Source organism: Sphaerodactylus townsendi, linkage group LG01, assembly GCF_021028975.2.
Source record: "Sphaerodactylus townsendi isolate TG3544 linkage group LG01, MPM_Stown_v2.3, whole genome shotgun sequence".
Classification (NCBI taxonomy): domain Eukaryota; kingdom Metazoa; phylum Chordata; class Lepidosauria; order Squamata; family Sphaerodactylidae; genus Sphaerodactylus; species Sphaerodactylus townsendi.
Genome location: NC_059425.1, coordinates 26,500,818 through 26,517,450, shown reverse-complemented (window position 1 = coordinate 26,517,450; position 16,633 = coordinate 26,500,818). Strand labels below are relative to the sequence as shown.

At 41.7% G+C, this 16,633-nt stretch overlaps 1 protein-coding gene across 1 annotated transcript; it reads right to left on the bottom strand.

Moving 5' to 3' along the window:
- Positions 1 to 2,998: 2,998 nt before the first annotated feature.
- On the bottom strand, positions 2,999 to 15,986 carry LG01H21orf91 (linkage group 01 C21orf91 homolog). The gene is made up of 5 exons (XM_048515073.1): positions 15,746 to 15,986; positions 13,513 to 13,643; positions 6,285 to 6,815; positions 5,283 to 5,345; positions 2,999 to 3,932 (listed from the first exon to the last, which is right to left on the bottom strand). The coding sequence occupies exons 2-5, from the start codon at positions 13,634 to 13,636 to the stop codon at positions 3,772 to 3,774; spliced, it is 879 nt and encodes a 292-aa protein (XP_048371030.1). The 5' UTR covers positions 13,637 to 13,643; positions 15,746 to 15,986; the 3' UTR covers positions 2,999 to 3,771.
- Positions 15,987 to 16,633: the final 647 nt, after the last annotated feature.

Below are 16,633 nucleotides of genomic sequence, written 5' to 3'. Positions count from 1 at the left end.
TGGGGAATGAACGCTCACGTTGGCAGCGAGAGGGGCCGAGAGGAGATCTTTTAGACTGTATCTACAGGGAAGGAATTCTAGCAATGGATATTCCACAGAGAAGCAAGAGTCCAAATTGAATTTAAAATATTTATATAAATTTGTTTAAAAATACAAACACACAGTGAGACATAAGGGCACATACATTCAAGTTCCTAAGATATAAAAAGGTTTTAAAGATAGATTGGATAATAGAGAAGGGAATGGGGATTGTTCTGGGGTGATACTTTACCTAACGATTCTTAGAAGGGTAGAAGTAGAAGGCAGGGATTCCATGCCAGCACAGGAACCCAATGAAGGACAAATTCATGTCTCAACAGAGACAAGAACATGTGGCAAATGAGCAATATGTTGCAGGTAAACTGAACTTTTATAAGGTGGGTTGTTCCTTGATGGGAAAGGAACCAATCACACTACGTTTCACATCTGTGCTGGGTCTGGGGGTGCTGAGGTCATTAGTCAGCTTGTCTACTGCTAAACCCGGGACAATGGGAGTCAATTGGTCCTAGATTATATCAGGAAGCACAGACTGGCTTTAGGCAAAGTAACTCTTACAGTCTCTGCCTTCAGTATTCAGATTTGAATGAGGCTTGATTGATTCAGGATGAGGTAAGTGGTTTTAGGACAGTCATGACAAAAGGGAGGGAAATGCAGAGAAGCAACCCTTTGTTGCTTACTTGGCTTCCAGAAGAGATAGGGAAATGCAGAATCTGATGCTGAGGTGGCTTTCCATATTCTTTGTTAACAGTATCTTTGCAAGGTGAGGTAATCAAGCATTCTAGTTACTCAAATGAGACCTCCAGGTTTATGCTGGGGTAACTCATTATCTTAGCTTTTGTTAAAGTAGTTTTGACCTTTTGACATGCTGCTACCTACACCCATAGGAGTGCTTTTGGCAACTGGCTTTTGCCAATATGATTTTAAAGCAGAAATATATATAAATAATATTCTGGGGGTCCTTTGGGTCGTTACAAACTATAAGGGTACAGCCTTACTTATTCCTGCCAGTGAAAATAAAGAAAACCAACAGTTTGAGATTGTGACCCAACTAACCCAAATTGCACTTGGTGTCTTTCATTTCAAGCCAAGTGTTAATTATATTAACTATATACAGAGGCTGCACACAAACAGATTGGGTCGTCAGGGGTAAGAAATGAAGTGTTTGTCCTAGATCAGGGGTAGGGAACCTGCGGCTCTCCAGATGTTCAGGAACTACAATTCCCATCTGATGGGAATTGTAGTTCCTGAACATCTGGAGAGCCGCAGGTTCCCTACCCCTGTCCTAGATGCTGACTTTGGAGTGTATACCCTTCTTTGCCTTTGACAGAAGATGCTGTGAGCTCTTTGGAGTTGACCAGCTCAGTTTCGTCTTTAGTACATATTGGTTGCTAAGCAACCATCAGATGCACTTATCAGTTAGTTGCACAGAAGACACAAATGGGGCCTCCCAAAACTCACAGGGGAAATCCCCCTCGGTCTCAATCTTCGTGGGCAAGCAAGCGGCAGAGTCACCAGGCAAGGGAGGCTCCTTCACACACAGTCCTGATCTCTAGGTGGCTGTCGGCATCCCCTGCCACCTCAGACAGGCATAGATTGGCTACTGGTGTCTTACTGGTCCAGAGCAGCTGCCTCTAAACTGGTGTGGGATGCTGGCAGTTGCTAAAGGTAGATGGTCAAGTGCTGAAAATGCTTTATTTAGGGTTTTTTGGGGGAGGGGGGTTAAACATCTGATTGTTTTTTCTTACAATTCAAAATTTTCTGCAGGGGTCCCCCAAGTCTGCAGGAAAACCCGTTGAGGATTTAATCTGCAAGCAGGGGGCACACTTCAAAATTAGATACATAGATTCTGCAATGGAACAAAGCATTGGCCGATATGAAAAGTCAAACTTTGAGGCCACACCATCAATTAAGGTTCATTAGGCAAAATGATCAGCTGTCAGAACAGTGTTTAGACAGAATGTTAAAGTGGAATCAACTGGTGGTTGTACAGATGTCCACCCATGCATTTCTGCTTTAAACAAGTGGTGACTAGAATTTCAAGGCAGCCTTTCAAATATTTATTTGCCTCATGGGAATGTTTTGCATAAGTAAGACTAAGATCATTGTAATGTATTGCACAGTACAATGTTCAACACGCCTATAATGAAAGCCCTGTCAAAGTGAAACAGTATTAACAAAAACACTTTGAAGACTGGCTAGATGAGAGAAAGCAAAGTCAAGTCAGTTCCCCCCTTCCCAGCAGAGCAAGCACCTCCCTTCCAAAGCTGATTGCAGGGGAAAGGAAAAGATGAAATTCACTAAAAATCCCAAATATAAAAGCAAATGCTTGGATGCACAATATCCTGTATGAGACATGTCAGTTTATAAACCAAAGTATGCTTCTGATTCATGGTTAATTAATCACATTTTATTTCTTAGCTGTATTTATAACTAGCAACAACTTCCCTTCCTGTAGAATGTGACCAGAACAAGCACATTTCAAGCCTACATTTAAATAGAAAAGTGGGGAGGGAGGAAGAATGTACTATTGTTTGGCTGTTCTTCTAAAAAAATAGCTTACAGCTGTAAGCATACATTTGTGCCAGCCACTCCAGAGGACTAGAAATTGAACATTTGTCCCTGCAGCTGAGACACAGGCACAGCAAGATTTACTTAACTTCTAGTCCACTGTATTGATCCCTTTTCTATTCCACTTATAACTCCCCTTCTGTACCCCTCACCTTTAGGGAAGTGTACTCTATAATACCAAGTAAAGTCTTTACAGTGTAATACTTTGCATTTAGAAAGTGTTTGAATACCATTGTTTGAATACCATTGCCAAAGTATAAAAAGCTCCCTGTAGATGGACATTTACTATGGCAGACCAAAGAGCTATATGTCTCAGCCTTTTTTTGCTAAGGTGAAAGCTTTCCCTAGCAAGTTACCACAGCATGAAAAAGTAAAAAGACAGCTATTTCCATGAGGTATCATAGGTTTATTTCTTTGAAGCCAGATATTTCTATTAAGCATTAGAAATTCACATACAAAACCGAACTCCAGCTCTGCATATAATAAAAGAACTGTCATTCCAAAGGAGATGCTGTGCTTAAATTCCTTCTATTAAGATACAATCCATGCCCAAGAAATTCTACACTGCTGAAAATTAAAAGTAATACATTACAGCCACTGAGATTGTGTCTTTGGAAAACAAGTTTTTTAAAGGTTTTTTTAAAATAATTTTCATCATGAAAGATAACACCACCAAGTTGAAAAGGGGGTAAACAATCATTACACAAGGCAAAAAAGTTACTCCATTAATTCAAAATTTTTATAAAGAGATGTGGAAAAGTACCTAAAATAGTTTCTTCTTGTATAAAATTTCAGTAATAAAATATTGCTTGCAATAAATAAGAAATGTGAATTTCATGAACACTGGTTTCTCCACATTCTCAGTACCTAAATACTATATTTCACCTGTTTATCTCCCAGCTTATTAACAAAAGGACTTCTGACTGCCCGTACAGTCACAATTATTTGTCATCAGTGACTGGAGGGAATGTTGCTAATTATGGAAGATCCAGGTGACTTCCAGAGTCAAAACTAATGTCAAGATTTTATTGTTTTTAAAAAAGAACACTGCATGTAACTTCCTTTGCATCATGTAATATAGACAACTTTATGAGTCTCTCCAAACGTTTCTCAAGTGCACACAACTCAGCTCAAGGAAGAGGGTAAACGCAAGCATAGGTGCTGTTAAATGGATATATTGGATTTCACTGCTGCCCGTCCCATTTGCAGACATGGTAATTTGGAACAGTACTTCAGCAGCTGTTCAATGGCGATGTGACGGACATTAAGCTGTGAAGCCAAGGAGTCTTTTTCTTGCACTTGCTGAGTTAGGTCTTCAAATACATCTGAAAGAAGTTTTGACATCAAGTTAAGCTATTATTTCCAAAGATGTACACAATGAGTTGGAACTCACTTTATTCAATAGTTGCCACATATTTGTGAGAGGTGGGTATGCATGTAGAGAGAATATTTGCTAAGGTTAATACAGACAAACCGACTTACTAACCAATTTTCAAAAGTGCTTTCAGAAGGTAGCCATGTTGGTCTATAGATTTTTGGTCCAGTCGCATCTCAGAGACCAAAAAGATTTGGGCATATTCAACAGTCAATGCTCCTTTCATCAGACTGACTCTTATATCCCAAAAATCTCGTCGAGACTCTAAGATGTTACAAGACCTGAGTCTACCAATTCAGAAGTGCTGCTTCAGCTTGGAACATTTAGAAACTAAATCAAGTTTTGCTTTTGCAAACACAGTACACAGCAATCACCTCCAAAAGTCCTGCCTCTCCTCCAGGGCTCTGAACCCATCCATGATTTTGGCTTCATGCAAATTCAAGTGATAGTTAGCCAATCAAAGCTCATGGAACGTCGATGAATGAAAAGGGGGTGAGCTAGCCTCAGCTTAAGAGGTGAGAGGAAAATATTATTCCTCAGACAGGGGATTTTGTGACTCTGGATAACAGCATCAGTTTAACCAACTTATTTGGCTTTTATTTAGGATCTGTGGCTGGCTTAGGGAGGAAAGCTAGTTTCAGTAAGGCAAATAAGCATCCTGTTAAAGGCCCGACATTCATAAAGTTATGTGTATATATTCGGTGAACAGGTGCTCTGTGTGTTAAGAGCCTGGAACCTTGAACCTGGAAAGGATGGAAATAGGTTCCAGTGAAACCTACTCAACTGAGGCATCCTGTCGGAAGAAAAGGGAATAACATCTCCCTTAGGCTTTGCGTTACTTGAAGCTCAGCTACAAAGTAGTTATTATCACTGGGGAAAAATCTGTACCCTACAGGGGTGATGTTCAAAGCGGGTTTTACTTTATACCCTAAAGCAATTCACATAAGACGTTTACCCTATTAAATACTTTATTTTTTGTTAAATAAACAGTTGTTGTTCATCTCCATTTGAGTCTTGTCTATCTAATCAAGTAGCTATGAAAAAGTGATTTCTACTTACTTCATAAATAATTACAGTCTTGGTTTCCCAAATAAGAGACTTCATGACGCTTACATGCTTCCAAGCCTTTAATTAAAGCTCATATCCTTCCTAGTATTTGATTATGCTTGGCTGAGGTTTAAAGAATACATAGGAAAGGCCAGAGTGAGGGACTGGACAATCTTTTGTCCAGTGGTTTTCCTTAGGGTTTTCTCTCTTGCCAGCCACAGCCACCACACCATATAATCCATCTTTCTCTCACCTTGTATTTGCTTCAGCAGTTTCTCGCTCAGTTGCTGCACCTCTCCAAGAGTCATCATACTCACTGAAACATGAAAGCAAAACAAATCACAGCTAGGCATCTTAGGAGAGGAAAATCATTCGACAAACAGTAATGCAATCATCCCCTTCAACAAGTTTTACTTGCATCTCAGTATCAAACTGTTGCGGAAAGAGTAGCAAATTAATAAGCTGCTCAGTCATCTCTCCAGTGTTGAGGTGTGGCCCCACCTTCCTCTGCAGTCATAAATCAGAACACTGGAAAATACTATTTAATTTCAAAGCTTTACGAAAATGTCAGACTTCCAGTACGGCAACGTGACATCCTACTATGATCAGGACATTTTCATATTTTCTCCTACAGGGGTTTCATACTTCCAAACCACCACTGTTACTTTGATATTCATGAGAACAAAAAGCTTATTGCTCAGCTGAAACTGAATGTCAGTTAACTCTGGAACATCCACCACAGACATGCAGCTGCTTCTGAATTCTGTCAAGCTGCCACAGAACTGCAGTAAGTGAATGCAAAATGTGTCTCTGAACATTCTCAAACTAAATGCATGCAAAAAAAACCTCAACGCGTTGTGTTCAAAGTGGATGCAACTCACAATAATGGATTGAATAAAACAGAACTGCAGTGACACCTGAGACTGAAACAGATGTGGCTGATGAGTATCTAAGGTGAAGTGTTACTGAGTCTGCACTGGTTCAATCACAATTCTATTTGATATGAATCACTAGAATGGGATATGCTTATTACAAATTGACAAGGACAAAATGACAAGATTTACCTCATTTTAGATGGCACAACTAACTCACTCACCTGTTCTATCTTGATAAACCCTGGTGATTGTATAGTAGTGTGAAATTTACTTTCATTTTATTTTCAGTACCTCTCAAACAACTATGCTCAGTCAGTGAAGATTATGAACTAACCTTTGTTAAAGCACACAGAACAAAAATAATCACTGCTTCTACTTACATTGTTCCCTGCTATACTGGGGTGTTCTTCGGATGCAGGTGTTTGGGTCAGTTTTAGCTTTTTCCACCTTGGATGCCTGGTTATGACTAGACCACAATGTACCACTGCAACAAAATGTAGCACCTGTTTGTTGCAACACGTCAAGTCTAAAATCATTGGATTCTCTTTGTTCCAAAATACTTTGTGAACAGCTTGAAATACTCCCAGCATTCCCATCTATCCATTTTGCAGAGTATTTAGGAACTTGGGAATCAAACTGAGGAAGTAGCTTTCTCTCTCTCTGATGTCTGAAGCCAAACAGACGGTGCTGTGTTTGCTTGGAACTCTCTGAATCCAAATCCAAATCTTTGTTTTGTGCATACTGTATAATCCAGTTAATTTTTTTGCTTAAGATGTTTTTCACTTCTGCATAAGTACTTTTGGAGAGTTTTGATCGTGGACAACTCTGGTTTGCTATTAAGTGGAATTTCTCAAAGCAGTCTCTGTGCCCTCTTAATGATCTTGTATGCAGAAGATCAGACTTTGGTATTCCTGAGAAAAGAATAAATGGTTTAAAAATCACAAGTTAACACAGCAAAAATTATTTTAGGACTATTTTGAAACCTCGGAGAAAACATTAAGAGGGCAAGTATCAAGAACTTGTTGCTGGATTTCCTACTGGATTTCCTACTGGAACATTGCACTTGTAAACTTGCCAAATGATAACAACGATTCCAAAACCATATTGAGAACAGTACTTTCCAATAATGAATTGTTCTGCTATATCCAAAAGATTGGCTGCATGTGTGAGAACTGATTTCCAAACAGATTTCAACTACCGACTCAACATCCCAATTCGGAATCAGTGAAGCTCTTCCAAGTATTTGAAGGCCACACTAGTTCTTGTGGAATCAGATGTCTGGAAGCAACAGGATAGCCATTGAAGCTTACCACATGTTATCTCTTACTACATAAGCAGGAAATTGTAAACTTCTGATCATTCATTCCTACTGTAGCAGTCCAGAAATCTGGAAATATTACTGTTTTGAATGTAACCATGTAGCGAAAGGATAAGCAACCTCCAGCATGTGTAACAAACTGCACCATGCCAGGCTGTTTTGCCTAGAGGTCAAAGACTCTTCCTATTGTTCTCCTCAGCATAGATATTCACAGATTTGCTGCTTCTAAGTATAACTGTTCTCTTTGGCAATTAGCATGAGTATTGTTGGGATCCTCTATGAATTTTAAAGCCATTTATCAATCCTACATCCTAAATTCTACTAGTTAGTTATCTGTTGAGTGAAATAGCACTTCTCTATGTTTGTGTTGGTTCCCCTCCCTGCTGTTCTTGTATTATTCAATCTTTGTTTTCTTATTTCTATCACTGTTGCATGGTATCCCACAGTGAGAACTGTTAATTCTCAATGGGTATGAGCAGAAGTATATGGTGTTATACTTGACTGGATTCTTCCTAAAATGTCAAAACATGGTTAACACAAGAGAATCCAACCTATGTGAAGTTTCTGAACAACTGAGTATTTTAGATGTTGTCTCCTCATGCTTTCTCCCTTCATAGAGCATAAATAGCATAGAACTGCAGATGGATAACAGTCTTGCATTACAAAGGGAATACTGGTGCTTACAGCATCCCAATTCAATGCCAGTTTTTAATTAACCATCTGTTTATCAAGAAACTGGTTGTTTGAAATGTATTGACACCGTTGGTAAGAGTCACAAAAATGAAACTAACAAAATACTGCAACCATACTTTTAGTTCAAATGGAAAGCTCTGTAAATTATAGGTTGAAAATAAGAGCTGTTCTTCCAAGATGCTTTCAAGAAAGGAATGGTCCATTATTAGAAAACAAATTCTCTGAACAGCACCCCCACTCACCAAAACCACCAACCATTGTTAGTATCTTTGATTTTGCAAAGTAGCCTTGACTTGGAGACAGACTAGAATTTTTATGAGTGCAAAAACTTTTGCTTATGGAGTGCAACATTCCTTCCCTCCATTAACACCAAATGGGTGGGAAAATCATACTTCAGGGCATAACAAGTTATACCCATGGGAAGACTAGTCTGGGTCCTTGAGTCACTTGGGCCACTCTAATGTTGCAGTATGGAAGTCTTTTGCTGGTTTGCAAACTGAAGCTTGACATGCCACTGACCAAGCACCCCTACATAGGCCTGTGATTACAACAGGCACATTGGTTGTAAACGGGAGTCATACATACGGTACACAGAATACAATACACTGTGCACTGTGAGCATGCAAGTGCATAATTCTCCAGTAGGCAGAAATGAGTTACTGTTTCAATTAGAAGGACACAGCAGCTGTTTTGCTCAACTAGGCACATGACTTTTTTTATTTTGTGGTGGTGAACGTGGACACCATGTAAAGAACAGAAATCTGATGTCTCTTCTTAGTCCCATAAATGTCTACTTTTCCCCATATGTTCTAGGAAAGGGGGCAAGGCTGACATTCTAGACTGGACCCAGTGTAAATGTCTGTGGATGGAACATAACTCTCTCCTCCAACGGCAACTAAAAAGCAGCCACGATGAAATGGAGCTCCTGAGGAACAGGGCATTTCCAAAAACAGTACTGTGGGAGTCAGGCTTACAGTAGAAGGCAAGAATGGGTGAAAACCACCCTCTTCTGCCTTTAAGAATCCTCCATGAGATCCAAGTCTTTCCATCCAACAAAATTGCCTTTCAGCTTAAAATTCCAGCTACGAGTTCTTAAAAAGTTCAAAACAGGCAGCTAGATCTCTCAGAGAAACGGAATTAATTCTCAAGACATATTAACTTTAAAATACTGTATTGTATAATTTTCCCAAATAGAACAAGAGTAGAAGAGTTTGGATTTATATCCCCCCTTTTCTCTCTTGTAAGGAGACTCAAAGGGGCTTTTAAACTCCTTCCCTTCCTCAACCCACAACAGATACCTTGTGAGGCAGGTGGCGCTGAGAGTTCCAAAGAACTGTGACTAACCCAAGGTCACCCAGTAGGAATGTAGGAGTAGGGAAACAAATCTAGTTCACCAGATAAGACTCTGCCACTCATGTGGAGAAGTGGGGAATCAAAACCTGGTTCTCCTGATTAGAATTCATTTGCTCCTAACCACTACACTATGCTGACTTCCACACTGGCTACACCACGCTAGACTATTTTCCCATCAAGATCAAAGCAACATTTATGTAATTATGGAAGATCTTAGAGAACTGGAGCCATGAAGGCCTGCACTTAATGCACTTGTCTGCTTTTGCACAGCTGATGCACCCACTTTTGGGAAAGTGCAAGTAAAAGGGCTCTGGCTTGGGCTCACAGCCTCGGGCCCAGGGGGTTCAAACTGAAGTTGTTTAAACGCTCTCAGGGGCAGGGGCAGAATCCAATCATACCCCTGGAACAGCACTGGCCTATGAATGGACTAAGAATCAATTATTATTAATTAGCTGCTAGACCACTATTATGATTACTTTGGAGGTTACTATTATGGCACCATACTTTGGTCAGTGAATAGTCACCTATTTAAAATGCCATCAGTTCAGAAGAATGAGAGGATCAATGACTGTCCAGCCTTTAATTTGCCACTTCTGGGCAAGGTAATAGGCAGCTATGGTAGAACTATTCCAGGACTTCCTTGCTGAGGTATGTGTTCTCATTCAGCCTACTCTCAGGCCAGGCGATGGGATGGAGGCAGCACTAATGACTTTAGCTTATGACTTCCATTTGGATGTAGGCAACACTTTGGTTGCTCTTACTGGATTTACCACCAGGCTTTGATACTGTGGCCATGCCATCTTGCTGAGGCATCTGGAGGTAGGAATGTGCTTTGGATTGGGCGTCTTAGTTGATAGTCCCATAGGAATATCAACTCAATGCATGGCAGCTGTGAAAAAGGCAAACTCTATGCTGAGGATAATTAGGAAAGGAATTGATAATAAAACTGCAAAGATTGCCATGCCCTTACATAAAACAGTGATGCAACAGCACTTGGAGTACTATGTTCAGTTTTGGTCCCCACATATCAAAAAGGTTATCGAAGAGACAGAAAAAGTGCAGAAGGGCAACGAGGATGATTGAGGGACTGGAGCACCTTCCTCATGAGAGGCTGCAGCGTTTGGGACTCTTTACTTTGGAGAGGGGGGATATGATTGAAGGGGGGATATGACTGAAGTCTGAGGGGGAATATTATTGAAGTCTATAAAATTATGCATGGGGTAGAAAATGTCGATAGAGAGAAATTTTTCTCTCTTTCTCACAATACTGGAACCAAGGGGAATAAATTGAAAATGCTGGGGGGAAGAATGAGGACTAATAAAAGGAAACATTTCTTCATGCAATGCATGATTGCTGTTTGGAATATGCTGCCGCAGGAGGTGGTGATGGCCACTAACCTGGATATCTTTAAAAGGGGTTTGGACAGATTTATGGAGAAGTCGATACATGGCTACCAATCTTGATCCTCCTTGATCTAAGATTGCAAATGCCTTAGCAGACCAGGTGCTCGGGAGCAGCAGCAGCAGCAGCAGAAGGCCATTGCTTTCACATTTTGCATGTGAGCTCCCAAAGGCATCTGGTGGGCCATTGAAAGTAGCAGAGTGCTGCACTAGATGGACTCTGGTCTGATCCAGCAGGCTCTTCTTTAAGGACATGGCTCAGGGGCTTGCTGTTTGAGACCAGCTGGGATCAGAGGTAGATGTGTCCTGAGGACTCAAGGTTCAGCCTTACACAGAGATCCCCCAATCCTATTTAACCTCCATGTAAAGTTCTTTGGAGAAATCATTTGTGGTTTCAAAGCAGGCTGTCATCCATTTGCCAATAACTGCCTGCTTTATATCCCCTTACCCAAATCATCCAGTGTGGCTGTAGAGGTCCTGAGCTGGAGTTAAAGGGCTGACTGTAAGCAAGTTGAAACTGAATCCTAACAGGACAGAACTGCTGCTGGTTGGGAGGGCTGAGGTCCTGAAGGACACCAAGCTTCCCATGAGGGCCCAGCTGACACTCACTGAGGCAGTTATAAGACATTGGGTTATAGTGGACTCAACATTACTAAAGGAGCAGCAAGTTAACACATGGTTTGCTCTCTTCATTCAAAACTAGAATTAAACCAGGGTGTGGAATCCTGATTTGCACATCAGCCAACAAGTCAAAGCCTGCAAACTGAAGGAAATTGCACATAAAAATGAAGTTCAATTTTGAGCTATGCACAGGAGTGAAGTGAGCCTGTTTTTCAAGGTTTGATCTTGCAAAAAAACCCACACACACAAACCCAAAACCCTGCTTTTGCTTGCCCTCTATAGATAAGATTTAAACAAAAACACTCAAAGGAATTCCTGTCTCAGCATGTTGTATCTATTTTCTTGGCTGAACACAGAACAAGATATTTAAACCATCAAGTGGATACATGCAGAGGAAGGCAGAACTACCCTTAAATTATCTATTATTTTAATGAGCGTTTCAGAGCAGTTCCCTCCCCTGTAGAAAGCATTAGTCATTTTTTGTAATGTCCCACAACTGACGATCAGATTGTATGCATTAGCTTTTGTACCCAGCTTGTGTTTCTCTTATGCAACATCTGCTGGGCTTGTTTTCTTTTTGTGTGCAAGTCTCCACTCTTCCAAGTTCTGCTAACAGCTGGGCATGTTCAGAGAACAAAGAACAGACAGACAGAAACACAGCTTCATTGCTGTAGCCCACCAGCTAACTATAGCCATCTTTATGTCTCTCTTCGCCTCAAACTGAAGAAAGTTGTTTCAGGCTTTCATGTTTGGGGAGAGCATAAATATCGACTGAAGTGCTGCAAATGTACATGCACTAATGAGGGGTTTTTTTCATGGGATGTATGCTCCAGTTAATTTTGCTGTAAAATAAATAGGCAAACTGATCAAAGCATCAATATAATTTTGTGCTTGGAAGAACATATTCCTAACTTTTGTAATCCCAGTAATCCAAGTGCAATGTATTTTTCACCTGCTTCCAGTTCAGAGCAGTATTTTATTCTCATGAGAGGCAGGAACAGGTTATAAAATTTCACACTGACCAATACCACATACAGTGAATATGGAGATTTTGAGATAAATGTCTCCTATCCAAGCTTAATATTCTAGTCAACTGATTGTATCTTCACAGAGCCAGGTTGGATGCAGACCACAGTTTTTTCAACTGGAAAAAAACGTTAGAACATTGCTGGGATGCACAAAAGCAGAAAGTTTCTGCTGGTATCTGATATTTAGATGTTCTACATATTAGGGATAAAAGGAACAGGTTCTATGACTCAGTTCCACTAGTGGCTGAACCCTTTCCCCCCAATAAGCCTTCCAGTGACAGAAAGAAAAATGAGATCCATTCCAGTAACTTCTGCATACTTTCAAACGTTTCAGCTAAAGTATTGTCCAAGGCTTTCACAGCCAGAATCAACTGACTGTTCTGTGTTTTCCAAGCTTATGGCAGTGGTTTGGTTTTTTTGCTCTTAACGCTTCACCCACATTATGCCCACAGTGTGATGTGTTTCTCTCCCTCGCACAAATCTCACCATGTCATGCCTCTGGGGAAGCCAGCCATAATGCAGGCAAAATGATAGGAGCAAAAATTGCCAGACCACAGCCACACTGCCTGAAAAACCCACAACCACCAATTTCAGTCAAAGATGCAAAGTACTGCTTCACACCAGGTATTTACACACTTACAATAATAAAACTGTTCCTCAGATGCAGTAAGACTGTGCTTTGTTCAGGCATTTAAATCATTGAAGTGAATAATCCATATAACTTAGAAACACATTCAAATTACAATTACTTAAGAAAAATCCTTGAGAATTTTCACTCAGTTAGGTATCACTGGGTCACTTCATCTTGGCAAAGGGCACAGCTTTCCTAGTCAGCGAAGCTTTTCCCTTTTCATTATCTGGTTTTTAGATCCACCCATTGCCTTCATCTAGGACTTTCCAAACAGCAATCTACAAATCTACTTGCTGCACATTCCTGTCCTGCTAATGAGGAGGATGCCCAGAAGCTTTTATGTCTTCCCCTAAGCTGTCACAACCTGTATTTTGGAGAAAGCTAGCAAACGGCTGATGTCTCTCTGCTGAATATTTGTACTTCATCTCTACCTTGGGGAAATTCCTGCTTTCTGCGCATACCAGGACTGAGGGGAGATAAAATAAAAGTAAGAGTTTTGGTAGCAAGCCAATATTGCTGACCCCCTCCGGAAAGACACAATATTAAATATTGAACTGCACTTACCTTCAATGTTTAGCTCAAAACAAATGTGGCAGAACGAAAGAGTCTCTCTTTCCGTTCCTAATTTGCATACGCTGCAAACATTATCATCATTCAAGTCAATGTTAACAAACTGCTCTTCACTCATAGTGTCCCTAAAAAAAGAAAATGTTAGTCTGTTACCCAATGTACCTTGAAGGAAGCCACATCACAGTGCTTCCATATCACCATGAGTCAAAATGAGGGGAAAGCACCCTTCAGGTGCCTTTTTACAAGGAAGCAAGCTTGATTTCCTATACGGCTGGTTTAAGATTAAAACCTGACCTCTATAAATCATTTTGTTCTATTTAAGACAAGACTACAATACTCTTTACATCTAGTTTGTTTTCCTTCACCTAAATATGTTTAACTTTACTAGGCAAATATTCATATTTTATGTCCTGTAGATCTTATGAAAGGAAATAAAGAACTTACAAGTGTCTGTGAACCATTAAACTGCTACTTAGGGCTTAAAAGGTATGTTTCAATTCAGCCTGATATCATAGAAAAAATGGCTGTTGCATTATTTTTTACAACCAATGCAGAAACATGCCAAATCGGAACTTTCTAACACATAAACAGACCGGGAATCATTTTCCTGTAGAACATACATAAGTGAAGTTCTTGGCAATTCGCAGAGGTTGATTCATGATAGCTACAGATTCTTCCATCACAATCTGATCTCCCATGTCAAGAACAGGATGTACAAGTAAATGGCTTCCATTTCATTTGTATTCAGCATCTTCTTTAAAACAACACCCAGGATACAGTTTAGGACTAAGAAGCAACCATGCCAAATTAAGCAATGCAATCCATTCTGGTTTATTTGGGTGGAAGAGATTAAGTAGCAAGGTAATGAGATCGCCAACTTTGCCTTCAGTAGGCAAAAACACAACACACCCTGAAGATGCTGTCTGCCTTTTTCTCACCTAGCCTAAGTTCATTGGTGTACTTCAAACAGTCATTAAACAATGAAATACAGTTATAGAAGTTACAAGCACACTTGTAAACCTTTCTATAGCGAGGACTAAGCAATCAGTAGTTCACCTGGCACTTTTTGACTGCCAAGTGTTCACAAGCTCCAGACCAATAACCATACTATGAACTAGCTAAAGTACCCCCTTTTCACAGTAAAGGAGGGGACCCTCAATCAGCAGAAGACTTAACTATGTGTGTGACAGAGCCTGAATTAGAATCCATACATTTGTGACTCAAGTCCAGCTACAGATCTGGACTTTTAGGGATAATGTCAAGCCCCCTTCAGTATCCTGAAACAAGAATATTTTTGTTCCCATGGCAGGACAAAGAAGAATTTACAGTGTTGTTTTACAACGGCCTCTCTCCGTAAGTTCCCTCCACTTTACTACGCTCTTCTCTGTTGGTAGAACTGCACGTGTAAACCTAGCTGCTCTGAAGGGCCACTCCATGCATCCAATAAAGTGAGGTCTGACTCACAAAAACAGAATATGTTAAATTTTAAAGAACTATTGGGTTTTTTTTAAGTTTTAGACTTGTTCCACAAGTTCATCTGGGGTTTGCCTTAAAACTGAGTCTCATAACATCCCCAATTGCTGCCCGCCAGTTACTGCCAGTCTCCATGGAGTACTGTTGGGAACCCCCTATTATTTACTTCGAAAAAGAAGCCTCCCATGGTAAGAAGACAGAAAGGTGGGGGAAGAGAGCGAGCGAGAAAGTACAGGAACGCAGGACTGCTAGTCTCCAGGGGAGAGCCTCCAGACTCGAGATGAGTTTTGTGGGAACAAACGTCAACTCCATGGGCAGATTCAACCCTACTGAAACCCCTCCCCTCCCCCTCCCCCCAAATGCCCAGGAATTTCCCATGTCACACATGGCAACTCTATCTCAAAGCGCTCAGGTGCCCAGTTCGCTGCCTTCACCTACGAAAACCACCACAGAGCATGGGCCGCAACGGCACGGCGAAGCTGAGGGAGACCTTCTGCAGGGTCCTCGGAACTCCCACTTAATACGCGGGCAGCGCAAGGCCTGAGACTGGGAGTAGCCGGGGGTGGTGAGAGAATCCTTCCCAGGTCGGCCACTCAGGGTTTGAGAAAGAGACGACAGGCGAACCAGGGGGCACCACCTTCCCCCCTCCCGTCCATTTCTCAGCCGGCCTGAGGAGAAAGGCTCCTCACCTGCCCCTACGCGTCTCTCAACTTCCCCCCCTCCTCCCGCGGTGCTCCCAACGGTCTTCTCTCACCGCAGGTTCCCGCTCGCCTGCGACGTTCCGCTCTCTTCCCTCACAAATGGCGGCCGACGCTACAGCTCGACCGAGCGAAGCCCCGCGCGCCTCAAGCCCCGCCCTTTCTGCTTCCTTCCTTAGACCTTGGCGAGGGAGGGAGGGGGAGTTTGTTATGCGGCTGAGAAAAAGGAGGAGGGAGCCGTCGTCGTCTCCTCCTCCCGCGTCTTGGGCTCGCCCGTCCCGCCAGCCAATGGGAATCCCCTCACAAAAAAACCTCCCGGGGCTTCTTGCCCAGCCTCCCTCCACGGCGGGCCCAAAAGTCCGTCACGTCATTTAGCGTCTGTCAGTAAGCGCCGCCGAAAGGAATCAGAGAAACCAGGTGACGCGCTCGATGCGTCACGAGCAGAGGGAAAGAACGGAGATGGGCCTTCAGGTGTTCGCGCGCTGCCTCTCCGTGACGTAAGCCGTGGCTAGCCAATTGCGTGACAAGAAAGAGGATCCCGCCTGCGTCGAAGGGGAGACGTTTGTTTCCTGGGTGATGTTGGCCTCCTGGTCCCTCACGCGTCCCGTAGGGGATGCCCACAACGAAAAATTTTGAGCAACGTAATTTACCTCAGGGTGATTTGCAGTCATTCCAATATTATGTCTGGTTCTCGATGGATCTGAATGTCTATGTATTTGCATCTTAGTCTAATTTTCATACATCGGTATATATTCCGATTAGCAATCTCCATTCCAATACAACCTAGTAGGCATTCTGGACTCGATTCGATCCAGCAGTTACATTAGTTCAGCACTCAAATAGTCCATTGGTAAGCATGCTGAACTAGAATCTGGGAAATCAAGAGTCACATTCCCACTATGTCTCCGAAGCTTGCCTGGTGGCCTCGAGTCGGTCACACCCTC

Excerpts from the sequence above, each read along its gene's own strand:
- LG01H21orf91 (XM_048515073.1), bottom strand. The coding sequence starts at position 13,636 with ATGAGTGAAGAGCAGTTTGTTAACATTGACTTGAATGATGATAATGTT. Across the intron at positions 5,346-6,284 it reads CCAGTATAGCAGGGAACAAT|TGAGTATGATGACTCTTGGA; the intron begins GTAAGTAGAAGC and ends TTCATGTTTCAG. Across the intron at positions 3,933-5,282 it reads ACTGCTGAAGCAAATACAAG|ATGTATTTGAAGACCTAACT; the intron begins GTGAGAGAAAGA and ends AACTTCTTTCAG.